The 16,228-nt window shown below is 38.9% G+C and overlaps 2 protein-coding genes across 2 annotated transcripts; both read left to right on the forward strand.

The window, feature by feature from the left end:
- Positions 1-3,575: 3,575 nt before the first annotated feature.
- On the forward strand, positions 3,576-10,321 carry LOC106919280 (uncharacterized). Its single transcript, XM_014989514.2, has 10 exons — positions 3,576-4,075; positions 4,213-4,278; positions 4,561-5,556; positions 5,942-6,050; positions 7,085-7,206; positions 7,278-7,398; positions 7,494-7,630; positions 7,969-8,117; positions 8,708-8,856; positions 9,063-10,321. The coding sequence occupies exons 1-10, from the start codon at positions 4,022-4,024 to the stop codon at positions 9,089-9,091; spliced, it is 1,932 nt and encodes a 643-aa protein (XP_014845000.2). The 5' UTR covers positions 3,576-4,021; the 3' UTR covers positions 9,092-10,321.
- A 3,616-nt stretch (positions 10,322-13,937) lies between these two features.
- scpp9 (secretory calcium-binding phosphoprotein 9) lies at positions 13,938-15,366 on the forward strand. Its single transcript, XM_015005543.2, has 8 exons — positions 13,938-14,037; positions 14,128-14,142; positions 14,232-14,354; positions 14,427-14,498; positions 14,584-14,649; positions 14,737-14,922; positions 15,003-15,053; positions 15,154-15,366. The coding sequence occupies exons 1-8, from the start codon at positions 13,990-13,992 to the stop codon at positions 15,211-15,213; spliced, it is 621 nt and encodes a 206-aa protein (XP_014861029.2). The 5' UTR covers positions 13,938-13,989; the 3' UTR covers positions 15,214-15,366.
- Positions 15,367-16,228: the final 862 nt, after the last annotated feature.

Raw genomic sequence — 16,228 nt, forward strand, 5'->3', positions numbered from 1 at the left:
ACAGGGCAGAGTATGTACTATTAAATAAGACTCATTCTTCAAAATAATGCATCTACAGTTCAGAGTCCTAATGGAAGCCCTTCTATTTTTTTTCTCCCCCCAGGCTCATAATTACTTCCAGGATGTCCTTATATGGCTAGTCCAAAAATAAGTGAACAAAATTCCATGTTTAACTCCACGCTTGGATTTCTTTTGAGAGGATGAAACCTGCAATTAGCCTGGATGTTCACCAGTCTGGAGCAAACCACTAAAACCACGGGGCAGGAGCGGGGTGGAGATTGATTGATGCATGTTGTGGCACACAGACCGTCAGCAATGTCTGTTCACTCCAGGGTGACAGTTTTAATCCTGTGCCATCCTATTCAACTGCACACCTAGTGCAGTGAGTGCAAATAATAAGCCTATATGTGCTTTATTACTGGGACTCTGTGTTTAATTTGATCTTGTTTGATAAACAGGATCCTTCGCTTATGTGCATATATATATATGTGAGGGATTTCCATCTTTGTAAGTATGAACACCCATTACCGCACAATCAACGTTCTTCCATTAGTTGCTGAAACTAATGGAAGAGATGAAAATTAGTATTTTATCTTAAAACTGCTTTGTGTAAATTTCATTTTAAAAGATTATCAGTGTGAACGTTTTAGCAAATCAAAACGGATACTGCATGTGTAAATGATGTTAGATCTGTTATGCATTTTGAAAATGATCCTGTGTTGATATAGCCAACTTGTGCAGCAGTTTGCAACGTACTGAGCAAAGTTTTAATAGTAAAGATTTTATTTCTAAAGTTGAGGAGCACCACAAAGATCAGTGTTTGGATGCATTTTTTTATGTTACTGTATTTAGGGTTCTAACGCAGCGTGAAAATGTTTGGAAAATGTAGAATGTAAGTTTTCTTTGAGTAAAATTGATCCCACATTCCATTCATTCATTTCTGATTTGCGGATAATGAGTCTAGCAGAGACTCTCCAGGACCATGTTACCCTCAATTTCATCCTTCAATCCCAGAAGATCCCCAAAGAGAAGTTGTTTTGGGAGAACCCTAATCAGATACTTAAGCTACCTAACCTGACCCCTCACCCTTCATCTCTAAGGGTGAGTCTAGCCGCCTTATGGGAGAAGCTTATTCCTTGCCTCATTCTCTAAAAGGTGTATTCACCCATCTCTCCATTTCAGATTTAAAGACTGGCCAGTATAGGAATGTCTGCTATACATTCCTTGTGAACTTCTGTAAATATAATTAAAAAGGGCAAAATTAAGATTTAATTGAAAATAAAAATTAAAAATGTTTTGTAACCCTTTTGTATGCTGAAGTGTCATCAGTAGGCAAGAAACCCATAGCCTGTTGCAGTGACTTGTTTTATCAAATTCATTTTGTTATGGATATGTCATAAATGGTGTCAAATGCTGGGAGAAAACTTAGAAAACACAAAAGGTGTTCACTGATATTAGATACATTTTATGTAAAAATACAATCAGTGGAAGAAATAACAAGTAAAAATATGCTGGACAAACTGTTTCCTAAAACTTAGACTTGTTTGTATTAAAAGCCCTACAGTAATTGATGCTATGCAGTTGCTGTGAACAGAAGCATAAATCTGAAGATAGTGCATGATGAGAGGTCAAAAATAAAAGGTACTGTACTTGAAAATTTTCCAAGAAACATAGTCTAAATTAGTTCACTGAGAAAAATAGCCAAGCCACTTTAAACTAAGAAACTCAGCTGAATCGAAAACAGTTGATGATATGCAAATAAGGAGGAGGTGTAAAGAAGTGGATAACACACTTAAAAATATTACAATGGGAAACTAAGTAACACATATAGAGATAAACCACAAAATAATGATCATAGAATAAATTTAGCATACTATATGCTTAGTTTTCTTCAAAACAGTGTACAGGCTAGACAAATCAGATATGCATAACAAATTTGTAAGAATACCGTTTTTATCATTCACCTATTTTCACCATGAAAGTGTTCTGTATAGTCTGTTACACCCAGGGTGTAACAGTTGGGGATAAAAGAGCGCCTGTACGCTCTTTTATCCCCAACAGTGATTCCCTGCTCTTTCAGGCTGTAATAACCCAGCATTAGATGAAGGTGTTAAATTGTTTGCGTAAAGCAGCTTTTTCTAAACCACACACAAACCCACTTGGCCATCTGAGGCTTATTCTCTAAACAAATGCTCAACACAATAGTTGTACCTGTAGGTTCTGGTCTGGGAATGGTTTTAAAGATTATTTCCATCCTGTTTTCCATCATCTGTCAATGTTGCTTAATACCCTTCAGGAGTTCAGTCTTGGTATGCAGTGACATCTAGTGGCCAATATTTGCATTGTTCGACTGAATTCTGTCAAAAGAATCTAGACCAGATGAACTTTATCTTGCTCCCTCATTTTACAGTGGGAAACTTCCATGTATTTTATTGGTATTTTATTATTTTTGTAACAAACCAACATAAACTAGTGCTAATATAACACTGATTTATTTCCCCATTCTTCTTTGTAAACCACCTTGAGCTCACTGAGGATTGATTGGACACTGTGCATGAACATAATCTTCCACGTAGTCTTATAAGAACAAGTAGGAATCAGAAATGGATGGATGGATGGATGGATGGATGGATGGATGGATGGATGGATGGATGGATGGATGGATGGATGGATGGATGGATGGATATTGAGTACTTTGCACCACTAAGCATAAAATTAGCATAAATATATTGATGTTGGTGGTTTTAATGTAACAAAATATAAAAACTTCCAGCAGCAGGAACACTGAAAGATGAAACAACATACATACACTTTGGTCCGAGATGAGATCTTGGCCATTAAATTACTTAATGTACCTAGGTGCTACAGGTGAAATGCAAACACCAATAAACAGCTTTTAAACTTCTTGTGCTTTGGAGAAAATTATGTTTTTTGTTTTTTTTAGGCAGTTGACAAAGCTTAAGTTCAGTTTTGGATGCCTCCATGTTACCCTTTGTGCAGCCCAAAGACCCTCCCAAAGCAGTGGCATCCCAGACCTTAAAAAAACCCCAACTCCTGTGTTCATTTCAGCTTGAGCGGTCAGTGAGTGCAGCATTGCATACAAAAGGACAGCTTCACGGGTTCAACATCAGCACGTTCTGGTGTTTTTTCAGGACTCTCATTTTCCTTGTTCCAGCAAAAAGCAGGTAAAACCGATTTGCAAGTATCTGTGATTCTTTTCTTCAAAGCAGGCTAAAGGTGCGTGGAAAAAGAAGGTATTAAAAAACATTAAGTGAAACTGCTGAATGATGTTTTCAATGCCTCTGGTCTGGTTAAAATGTTACCTCGTTTAAGAAAGGTTGCTGGACTTTGCTATTCCACTGAAAGTCACATCTTGTGGTATTGCTTTTGTGCATGACAGCACAGCTGATGCACTATTAATATTGTAATTTACTAAAAAACTGTTGATATTAAAGTAAAAGAAAAAGTTACATACATGGAATTATGCACAGATTTCCCACAAATTACAATGACATATATTATATTGAATAGTTTCAAGAAAGACCATGTACATATTGAAATAATGTGAGGTGTATTTTTGTTTACTATATACGTAGAGTTTCCATACATTCAGTGCATTTTCACACACATACCCCTGTTGCTTTTCCATGTGTCAGGCTTATTTCACTCAGTCACAAAGCTTTAATTCCACTGGACAGATCCACTGATGTCTGTATTGTTTCCGTCCTGGCACTCACTTTGTGGATTTAGTCGACGTTTTCCAGTCTGGTAGCTTCTGATGTTTACTTTACCCCTGAATGTGACTTTTGAGAGTGAGGCCTGTGTATGAGGCCAGTAACTGTGACAACAGTAGAGTACCAAGTTGCTGGCTGCATACATATGCAGCATTCTGTTTTAGCCGGGAAAAAAAAGACAAAAAAAAAAAACAATACAAGTTGAAGTCTTGTGGAAAGTCAGCTTTGCTGTCAATTTCGATTTGTCTCTTTGACTAACAGTTTCCACTCCTTGTGATATTTCAGATATGAGGATCTCCTTGATATTCATTTTCTTTCTAGGTGCAACGTTTGCTCCATCTGTGAGTAGCAAAGTATTACACCCCTTTCTTTATCAAGTGACACGTTTTGTTTTTGTTTTTTGTTTTTTTAAATATAGCATGAAGATAAAATGCATGCTCATTTTGGGATGAATTATCAATATTCCTGTTATGAATAGGTGAAATGTAAATCTCGTGAAAAACACCATGGAATGGGGGAGTCGTCACACTCGGGTACAGAAAAGGTAAACTCTCATACATCGGTCAGATATTTTGACACGGCAGTGTTCTTGGTAAATGTTCAGCTGGATTGTATTCAGGATTATCAGAGTAAAAGAGCTGAATATAAATGCATGCCATACATTAGATTTTTAATAGTCTACTTTGTTTTGGTTAATATAATTTTTATCATACTAAAATATACAAGTTAGAAGTTGTAACATCATAAATTGTGAACAACTGAAAACGGCACGAATATGTTTGCAAAGCTCTGTAAATTGAATGCTTTCTTCACTCTCCTGGTTAAGGATGTCATCACGATGGAGGGCAACAGGCCACAGGTCTCTCCCACTTTGGCCACCATTGAAGCTGGCAGTCAGGAACCGGAAGTTGAGGAAGTGAGCTCTGGGTATGATACTAATCCCAACAAAGAGGGTGAAGAAGTGGAAGAAGAAATAGAGAAACTCACAGCAGTGCTTTTGAGCGAAGAAGAACTGGTAGGTCTTTTGACGGAGGGAGCAGAAGAAGATGAAGAAGCAGAAGAAACAGAAGATGAGGTAACAATGATGGACGAAAAGAAGGCTAACGACAGTTCAGAAGCAGTGAAAATGATCAAACATGTGGCAAAAACGAAAGACGACAGTGAGGAAAAAGAGGCTGAAGCGAAGGCAAAGGCTGAAAAACCTGCAATCAAGCTGACTGAACGAAGTGGTCAGGTGGGCTTGCTGGAGGAAACAGAGAGCAGCACAGAGTCAGAACTTCCAATGACTCTTGATTATGCTGCTGATAGTGGAATATTAATACCTGCTCAGGTGGAATCAGAAGATCTCTACCCATCGACTGAAAACCAAGAGTCTTCATCAAAAAGGGATCTTCAAGACACCAAGAAAGAGATGGGTGAGAAAGAACTTCTCATGCAATACATGCCATCCCCTGAAGCAGGAGACCGAGAAGAAATGACTGATCAGAGCAAGGATTCATCGACCAAATCAAAAGAAAAACACGCTGTTACGGACAAACCAGAGGTGACTATGGACCGTCAAGAGTTTCAGAGCAGCGTTGGGCTTATTTCTGGTCTGCGGAGGTCTGAAAAGGAAGAGGGGAAGGACGAGAGTGACAGTGGAGCTTTCTCTAAGAGAAAGACAAGGAAGCAGAAGAAAAACAAGAGACCCAGGAAGCACTCTCCACAAAGGAATGAAACACATCCTATACAAGACCAGGGCCGACTGGACAGTGAGGAGTCTGAGGGCAGCAGCACTGAGAACGTCGTTCACAAAGCTAAGAGGAAACGGAACGGAAAATGGGTAAAAGTATTTGTAAATTTACGCGCCCTAAGGTGGCTAACCAATGTTTTCTATTCAATAAGGCACAAGTAAAAAAAAAAGAGTCTGGTATAAGTTATAAAAAGGCAAATTCAACAAAAAGTGTGGTTAAGAACATAATACAGCTATACACATAAAGTAAATAGAACCCTCTTTCTGATCCAATCAGTAGTGAGGATTCATGAGGAAAACAATTGGGTAGCATTACCATATCAAGGTTTTAAAAGATAAGGAAGTGAAAGACTTAAGCAATCTGCCCATTATATTGTCATCAAAAGTGACTTGTCAATGCTGTGTTATTTCACAACATGATGCTATCATAGATAGCGTTACGATTACTTTTTTATTTACGTGTCATTTTCTCTAGGGTCCCTTAGTGGGGGTGAATCCTGTGCAGATCAGAGCCTCAGTGGATCTGTATCCTCGGTCCAGGTCCTTTTCGAGTGGCAACATACATCTTTCACAAACTCCACCAGGTTTGTGTTTAATGCTTTATTATTTGTCATAAAAAGAGAGAAAAAAAAAGCATGATGTTCATTTGATGTTAGTCACAACTAAGTTTCTAGAAGTAAGAAATAGTATTTCCCGTTGAGCACATTCATCCGGACCACATACGGATTTGGCTCAGACCAGATGTGTTCTCATAATAGGCTTCTCAGATCAGACCAACTTGAGTTGACCAATACAACCCCTGGTGGCAAGACTATAGTAGCACAACACATTTGAGGTCCATATGGATCACATATTTTACCCCAAGTGGTTCTGTATCAAACTGATATAAACAGCTTAAATGATGCCATTTTAAATCAGTGAATAATACCAGCTGACTCCATTTTGTGGCCATTACCTAATAGGTTGGAACGGGAAGAGAGGGTCGTACCGAAATATACTCAGTGGTGTTTTAATTGGTGAAGAAACAACAAGAGGCCTATGAGAATCATATATTAGTGGATCTAAATGTAAACATATGACTAGACATTTAGTACAAAAATGAAGAAAAACCTAACCCTATATCTAAACCTAAACCTAACCCTAACCAATATATAAACTTAGTTGAGTTACTTTTAAATGGAAACTTTAAAACTAAAATATGTCATGATGGAAGATAAAATGAACAGTGTTTATCCTTGGGACTAAAATGTCCTCCATGGTCTCTGACCAGCAGTGTTCACCACCCGGTGACTAATGCCCTATCCCAACAGTCTCACAGGGGAATCTGCTGACTGGACCACTTTGGTCCCACTTCCGCATGAATAGTGCCTGCATGGCTTCACAGTCACTGCCAAAACAAAGTTCTGCAGGATTAATATGGCGCTCCATAGCTTAAGGAGTGAATCAGGCAGATGGGCATGAAATTAATGGCTGTACCAGCTCTAATGATAGAGGAATGTAGGTGATGCAGGCAGTAAGTACTCACTGGTTTCCACAAGAAGAACCAGCCATAAAACAAGCCACTTTGTTGTAAATCTGATGTATGGTAAACAAATGGAGTCTTTGCATTTTCTTCTAGATCCATGTGACAATTTTCGGTGCAAGCGAGGAAAAACATGTAAACCGGACACGGATGGTAAACCTGGATGTGTGTGTCAAGACCCATTAGAGTGCCCAGGCAGCACAAATACATTTGAACATGTAAGTGTATGCAAAGTACTACTGATTCAACTGGACAGCCTCATCATTAAAAGGTCTTTATGTCCGTTCAGGTTTGTGGGACAGATAACAAAACATACGACACGTCGTGTGAGCTTTTTGCTACGAAGTGTAACTTGGAGGGCACAAAGAGAGGCTACAAGCTTCACCTGGACTACACTGGCCCATGCAAATGTGAGAACTAGGCAGGTCTTTGTTGAAGAAAACTGTTGGTGGGGGCGAACCTTTGACTGTATCGAACTGTTTGTTGTGTGTCCTCCTTCTCTCAGTAATTCCTCAGTGTGTGAAGAATGAACTGGTCCAGTTTCCTCTGCGAATGAGAGATTGGCTGAAAAACGTGCTTCTGCAGCTCTATGAGCATGACTCCGTTTCGCCGGGCTTCCTCACCCCAAAACAGCGTTTCAGAGTGAGACATGCAACATTACTGTAATGGAAGCTTGTTCTTCACTTTTTGAGCTTGAATGTATCCATTTTGTTCATTTTAGACCAGAATTTTCTTGGTAAAAAAATAAGTTATTTACCACCACACTTTGGCATTTCTTGCCCCATACTAGGATATTGCAGGTATTAACAATGTCAACAGGCCATAGCAAGACCTTGAAAAATAAATAAAAACCTTCACCTGATTCAGACCTGTGTTGTTTTTAATTGACTTTGACTTTTTTTATTTTTTGTGAGAAACATCAGCTGTAGATTTGTTGTTGTTTGTTTGCAAGTGATCTGTTTTGTGTTTCTTTATTGAAGGTGAAGAAGATTTTTGAAAACGAGAGGCGTCTTCACGCTGGCAATCACTCTGTCGAGCTCCTTGCGCAGGACTTTGAAAAGAACTACAACATGTACATCTATCCGGTTCACTGGCAGTTTGCTCAGCTGGACAAGCATCCTTCTGACAGGTACATTTTCACCATCCGTGCTTCACTCACAGCTAATTGGGACAAATGTTTCCAGATGTGAAATTAAATTTTGGGTTTAGAAATAAAGAAAAAACAAAATCTGTAGTATTTGTTTCTTTAGTCCAAATAAATATTTGTCTTTATTTCAAATTGAATTGATTAAATAATCACAACATTATGTATAGTAAGAATCTGTTTTGTTAAATAATTCACAGTAAAAGATGATCGATTTAAACAAAATTACTATCAATCTTGGTATTACATTTAAAGCAAAAGCTGAATTTTATTGGTCATGGGTAAAGCTGCTTCTTCGTACGGTCTCATTATTCTTTCACTCAAAAATAATTTGCCTTTGACATTTTAAATTGGTGAATGCATCTCTTTTTGTGTCCTTTTAACAAATTGTTTGTATTTCTCTTGAGCTATGCAAAATAGACGTACACTTCTGAGAGCCATTGTTCCTGTGTCCAAAAGAAAAGAACAAGTTTTTATTGTTAACGTTTTTGTTACATTAACAACAAAAACATGTGATTACTTAAACTACATGTGATCAGCGTGATGAAAATCCATCCGCTGCTCATTCTGTGCAGGACCCTATCCCACTCAGAGCTGGCCCCACTCCGGGCTCCCCTGGTACCGATGGAGCACTGCACCTCTCTCTTCTTCCAGGAGTGTGATGCTGACAAGGACAAACAAGTCACCCTGAAAGAATGGACCTCCTGCTTTGGCATCAAGGATGGTGAGAGCATTACCACTTATGAAACTGTATAGTTTACTGTGAGCTTGAATATTAGACCTATTAATTATGGTCTAGTCACGTGTGTGGTGAAGATTTTACCAAATGTTCCTGTATGTCTATCCTCTCTCCAGCTAATTGTCAATACATGGACAGTTTATTATATATCAGTCAGACTCACTGTTCTCTGTAAACCTGTTTCCCCACAGAGGATGTGGACGTCAACCTGCTTTTCTGAGTTTCACCTCTGCTCTCACCTCCCACTGAGATTTTTGGAAACTTTTAAAGACATTTCCCACACGAGGAACAGCAGAGTGTTGGTAATTATTGTTGTTACCCTGCTTTAGGGTGAGGGCGGTCCATTAATTATTTTAGGGAATTTGTAACTTAGAGCAATACATTTATTTCTGAGAATGTTATATTTGATTTTAGCTAGTGTTGTCCAAATACTGTTTCCTAATGCATTCCACACACGTTTATGCATTAACAGAGAAAGAGATTGTACACACACTTTGAGATGCTATGTAGAGTGAATTAGAGTAGGATTAATCATTAAAATCATTAAAAGTTAGTGTAATTTCAAACTCTTATGTTATAATACTACTGTAAATGTGTATCTGTGCCATGTAACATGTTAGTAAATGTCTTGTGATTTTATGTTTTTTGAGTAAAAGCTTAATTGGTTAAAAAAACAAAAAAACGTCACAAAAAGATCACAGGGTATTTCTCTGGATCCTGTCAATACTGAAAAGCTGTTGTTTTCTCTGATGTCCTGAAATAAGTTGTTTTCACACTTGGGTGGGTCCCAGCTGGTAGGCACCAGTGTATGCTTTTATAATTGAAAGCTTTCTTTTCACATTTAATGCTCAGACTTGCATGAGGTATTTACTCCGTTACCTCAACAAAATGCTGCAGTCAGTTTTTAAATTTTTTTTATTTACTCTTATCTAGAGAAGACTGGACAGAGTTTTGGAAACAGAAAATGCACTGAGCTTCCTCGTTTGAAGTAACAATTATTACTTACTACTTTCTTGCCATCAGACCTCATGACCGCCTGGAAAATCAAACTTCGAATTTCAGGATTAGTTTTACTACACTATAGTTTTTACTCTTAATTAATATTATAATGAAGCACAGACACGTTAACGTGTGTAAAATCTCCACCCACTGTGAGTAACTTCACTGAATGAAGAACAAACATGCTTTAACATAAAATTAATGGAACATGCAGTTTATGTTAAAGTAAGACTTTTTTTTTTGGTTGTTTTACTCAAGCTTTGTTGTTTTAACGTTGATTTCTATCTGCTGAGGCTGATGAGCCATTTGAACATAGTGAATATACAATAAGCTGTGCTTTGCTACTGGAAGTACGTTACCCTTTTATAAAAGACACACATTACCTACTGTAGATATTAGTATCAGAAGTTTATGAAAATAAAATATGAAGAAGTGTTTCTTCCACTTAAAATGTGTCATTTTGTAAATATGTTATTTGTTTCTATTTTTATTTTTATTTTAGTCTTTAAAATATCAGAACATGCACCTAACTTTATTCTTTTGTACATCTGATTACATCATTGTTAAATATAGCCTTAAATGATCAAAACAGAAGAGCAGTTTCTAAGAACTTAAGCAGCCTTTTTGGTCATATATGTTCTTACTGCTCCTACTCTTTACTCTTACTAGAGTGCAGATTTTGGCTACTTTGCCATCACTGATAGATTGTTAAGAAGGAATCCTGTTTCTGGCAAGATACTTGGAACATTCTTTCAGTTTTCTGTTCGACTGCATGACAGTAATGCGCGTCTTCCACAACAATAAGTCTGAAAATGCAAGTCACTCCTCCGTGGTTTTGGCTGCCAGTTGATCCTAAATAATGGTTCTCTGTAAAGCAACAAACCAAAAGAAGAAACCTTAGTCACGGTGATACCAGTGTGTTGTTGTTTTCAGATAAGTGATTGGATTCTGATTGGATGTTTCTGCTCGACCTCTGAATCTGCGCCTCTCTATATAAGCACAGCAGGAGGCAGCTGGCTACCTGCTCGACCGTCTTCTGCGGCTGACATTAGACATGTTCTGCATGCTGTGGGTTATTTTTCCCACTCTGGCCGCTGTGGTGCAGGGTGGTGTGTCCTCCGGGAGCGCTGAGGCGCTTCTCAAAAACAATGGAGGGGGTGCTGCAGCCGCTGGGAATGTTGCCAATCCTGGGGTTCAAAATGGAGTTCCGCTGGCTGGTGAGGCCATCGTGGCACGCTTAGTCCAACTCGGTGGGTCACTTTTTATCCAGCCAGTTGGAAATCCCGGTCAACCACTGTTGCAGCAGCTTATTCCCATTTCAGCTCTCCAGCAGGGTGGGACTTTCCTTGTGGGACAGGGCGGAGGAGCAAACGGGAATCTGCGGTTCGCTCAACAAGCTGGAGGTTTGCCAGTGATGCTGCTTGCTGTGGGGCCCCAGAATAACGCCGGAACGGGCCCTCAGCCTCCCATGCAGATTCCTGGCCAAGTGCAGCTGTTTTCAGTGGCCGGGCCCAGCAACCAGCAGCAGCAGCAGCAGCAGCAGCAGCAACTGGGCGTTGCTGCTGGCGGCGGCGGTGGTGCGCAGGCGAGAGGAAGACTGAGGTTTCTGCGTTCGGCGGCAGCTCGTCTCAGGGGGACGCAGCCTCCTACAACGAAACCTGACGTTGATGAAGAGGAGGAAGAATGCTCCGGGACGGACACAGAGGAGAAACAGCAGTAATGAGACCATGCTACTGCTCTCGTGATTTATTCAAGCTTTTTACTCGCAGATCTATCACATAAACAACATTCAGAGATTTGCCTCATAAAATAATTGTTATTGTAATAAATGGTCAATAAAATGATTAAAAACTGAAGTGCTCAGACGTTGCCGACTGTTTTTATTCACACTTCATCTGACTCTAAAAGTGTATCCATGTAAATAAAACTTTAAATAACATCCACCACCATTATGATGCAAACAGCCAAAGATTGCTGTTATTTATTTGTCAGAGTTGAGTAAATATAGACACAAACTCCTATTTCCAGTGTGTTCCCAGGTTGAAACCTGCTCATTTGTCTTGGAAAACATGCCACAACATTTGCATCACTGCTCAGAGCAGAAGCTTTGTGTTGTTAATTAGAGACCAGACGGGTTGAAGACAACCAATCCAATCTCCTACATGAGAGAAATGATCATATTCAAGTTGGGAAATACCATTTTTCACAATGTAAAAATCCAAACAAGAAAATGTTCCTCACCGGGAACACGACCGCAGTGTGTGATTAAATGTCCAGACCAAACTCCCCACATGGTGTTTATGTGTGTTACTGCGGGCTGCGCAGTCAGCAGCAAAGAAACCGTTCCCAGACAGCCTCCGTGTGAGAAAAAAAAAAAAAAAAAGTGAGCTGGCTATGCACAGGAAATGCATTAATGTCCTCAAGCATGTTGAGATGAACAGCAGTCTGATCCTGGTGACATGAATGTGAAGCCGTTGGCAAGATTTGCATTTAAATAAAGAATCCATCTCAGAGCTTCTAGTTAGAATGGAGAAATTAAATTGCATGCGTTTTTTTTTTTCAGCTGAAGTGAATATGAATTAGGGAAGTACAAACAAAATCCCCAATCTTAAATTCTATTTGATATTTTAATATTTTTCAAATGAAACCCCTGAAATTCATGGCATTTCTTCTTGCCAGAGTTCCATAAAGGCCAGGCCATTTTGTCAGTAGTTCCTCCCACCTGACTTTTGGATCTCTTCAACTGCACCAGAGTGACCATGAGCCTTCACAGTTGTGCCATCCTCCTTCCACTTTTTATTTTTTATTGATGTGTTGAGTAATTAATTCTCTCTCAAATTTTCAATGCTTGGGATCTAGTTTTGTTTTAACCCAACTCACCTTTAATCTTGTCATCAACTTCTCTCTGAATTGTCTGCTGTGTCTCTTGATCTTCATGATGTTGTTTGTTCTCTAAAATGATTTAACAAACTCCTCAGGCCAACACAGAACAGCTGCAGTAATACTGAGATTAAATTACACACAGGTGGACTCTATCTGATTCATGGAGGTATTTAGTTTCTCCTGGTTTTATTTACTGGTATCAAACTAAAGGGGGATGAAAACAAATGAACACAGTTTTGTAGTTTTCCATTCTTTCCACTTCAATAAAATGTATCTTTTTGTGTTTGTTTACAACTTTAATAATGAATAAAATGCACTGAAGTTTGAGGTTGGTAACGTGACAATATGTGAAAAAAACTTAACGACCTTAAATGCTCCTGTACGCCTCTCCAAATCTTTTTGGTCAGTTATGTGATTAAGACACTAAACCAAAGATAGGTTAAGTACAGGATGACTCCCCAGGTTGTTGCTTTCTGTCATGTTTAGATTTGTTAATTTTTTTTTATTTCTAAAACAATTTGAAACTACACTTTGTTGGGGAAAAAATGCTTTTTTTTCTATTCTGAAATCATTAGATATTCCTCAAAGGTTTGTGACATTTTCAGGTTATTAATTTTGGTTTCCTTGTACCTTCCCCCAAACAAAATTTCTCAATTTTGCACTACCTCTAAAGTCACAAAAAAGTACACAGAAGTTTGTGGTTGCAGCATGACAAAATAAAGGAAGGTTCAATAGATATAAATGATTTGGCAATCCACTGTACGTGGACATTTAAATTAGTTTTTCATGGTTAGATACAAAACAATTATGATGTCATATGTTTTTCTTCTGCAGCCACAACCCACATCATTTAATTAAAGGGATCTTACTGGTTTGTAAGTCAGTGGCTTCCACCGACCTCTTAAGCTCCATTTGAGACACCGAAACCCTCCGTCATCTCTCTGTGGTCGTTCACCTGCTTGGGGAACAATTGTTACCAAGGTCAAATCTTTAAAAAAAAATAGTAACTTGTGACTTTTACCCTTCCTTAAAGCTTTTCATAATGAAGATGTCACTTCACAGCTTCCCATGACATGCAGGTGACAGATACAAAGCACAAAAACACCAGTTTTCTTCTCTCTAATTGGTCCATAATAATCTTTGGGACACATAAAAAGGTGTTCTCACAGCAGAAAGATACAGTTGTCCTCCAATATCTGGAGCAAGCGTGCTTTTCTCAGATTTCAAGGTGCAAAAATGAAGCTTTTTCTCTTCGCTGTGTTTGTGGCAGCATTCACCTCCAGCGTAAGTCTAGTTTGTCTGCATCTTTCTGTTTAGTTTGGGCGTCTTTCTGTTGCACAGTCATGTAACAACCCATCTTCTCGTTCTCTGCAGGTCAGCGGGGGCAAGGTGAGAAACAAACATGAATGTAGGCATAATTTGTGACTTATCAGGATGCCAGAGACAACTAGAAAAAAAAAATCTAATGTTTTCTGCAGACCGCAAGACTGTTGGCAGCCATGAATGCTGGGATGCTTAATGGGATGATGGGAGGAGGTTTGAACCCCCCTCTGATGGCTGGTGGTGGAGTTGGTTTACTTGGGCAGCCCCAGTTTGCTCAGGTTCGTCCACAGGCTCATCTCTTGTTACTCTAATATGAAGTTATGTGACAAATTGAACATCTTTCTTCTCAGATTGTTCCTGGACTCCCTGCCTTTGCTGTTCGAGCTCCAGTTCCTAACATGTTCCCTGTAGCAGTCAATCCGGTTAGCAGTCGCAACAATGACACACAACTTCACCCTTTGGTGTTTCAGGCTTTTTAAAGCTCATATTTTTGTGTGTCTTGTTCAGTACCAATTCCCTGTGATGGGTGTTCCTCAAATGCCCCAAATGAATCCTCCTCAGCAACTTCCGATGGTAATCACTCACTTCTCTCTAAAGATCGGATGTTATTATTTTAGGATTAAATCCTTAGAATTTTGAGGACTTTCTGTTTTGTTTTAGGGAATGGCTGGTGGTGTCATGCAGCAGCAGCCTGCCTATCAGGCTCCTTTTCAGGCTCCTTTACAAGCTCCTTTTCAGGCTCCTTTACAAGCTCCTTTTCAGGCTCCTTTACAAGCTCCTTTTCAGGCTCCTGCCCAGCCTGCTGCTCAGCCTCTGGTTCAGCCTGATCCACTCCGAAGATTCAGGGTAAGAAGTGGAGAATGTGCACACGCAGCACCCAGCATGTCTGTGAGATGTATTTCATGGGTTTAAATGTTTCTCTGCAGCGTCAGGCTGTGAAATCTGAAAATGCAGCAAAGTCTTCTGTGGACACACAGGTATAACATTGAATTTCATCTTATTTTTCGTGAGTTGTGATCCCGTTCTGCCACATGCGTGTTTCTTAAGTTTTCCATCGTTTCCTACATATGCCTACAGATTCCACGTCCCACTGAGTCCACGACAGTTTCTCCGTGTAACAATAAGGAAGCTAATTAAGTTCACATTGGTAATATGTCAAAATCCGACTCCATGGCACAAAGAGGCGTCTCAAGTTGTCTTATTCTATGTAATCTTCATGATTTGAATCAAAAATACAATCAATCAGTTTTTGTACCTTTGTTTCCAATAAAGAAATTATGTTGAAATCAGCATGCAGATCATCACTTGGCTTCATTTTTGAGTTATTGGTTGTTGGTCATTGCTGCCATCTAAAGGGCAAAATAATTTTTAAGTAAATAAACTAAAACTCAAAGAACTTATCATTCTGAAATAGCTACAAGATTTATAAATGGATATATCAGGACATGACAATGCATAGTAGAATTTTATAGATAACCAATTAAAGTACTTATATGTCTTGCTTACATACATTTTCAAGAGTGTTTGTGTGGCATGTGGCCAATGGGATGCAAAAGTATTCACATCCTTTTTTCACATTAGGTCATGTTACACAAACTTCAAAACATTTTGTTGGTATTTTATGTGCCTGACCAACACAATGTACAGCATAACAGTAAATTAAAAGGAATGCACATGCATCTAAAAGGTTTGGTGTCCATCCTCCATAACTGCTGGACTTATTATTTAATCACACACACAAATGTATTTATTGATATTGATTAGGTGACATGAAGGCAGCTGGTTGGATTTTATTTATTTAGAAATGCTACAACTTAGAGTTGGTCCAAACCAGGTTTTACAGTGTTTGTTCAAGGCCACCTCTGTGTTTGCTTTGTGCTGTGTCACATCCATCAAGTTCTTACCCTAATGCATTTGGCTAAAGAGCTGACCACTGCAGTAAAGTTTTCACAACTTTTGCTTTAAAAGTTCATGTGATTGTCTTTTCGTCGATTTAATCTCACAGCCTTTGCTAAAGATGAGCATCAGTAAAATAAAAATGACGTTGTAGCCATGATGCTGGATTTCACAATTATATAACAGATGAAAAATGTAATACCTGCTTTCTTCTGCACGCTGTTCTGTGCTCCAGTGTGTACTTAGGTTTTAACTT

This window comes from Poecilia mexicana, unplaced genomic scaffold (assembly GCF_051168715.1).
Source record: "Poecilia mexicana isolate PSO_F unplaced genomic scaffold, ASM5116871v1 scaffold_1, whole genome shotgun sequence".
NCBI lineage: Eukaryota > Metazoa > Chordata > Actinopteri > Cyprinodontiformes > Poeciliidae > Poecilia > Poecilia mexicana.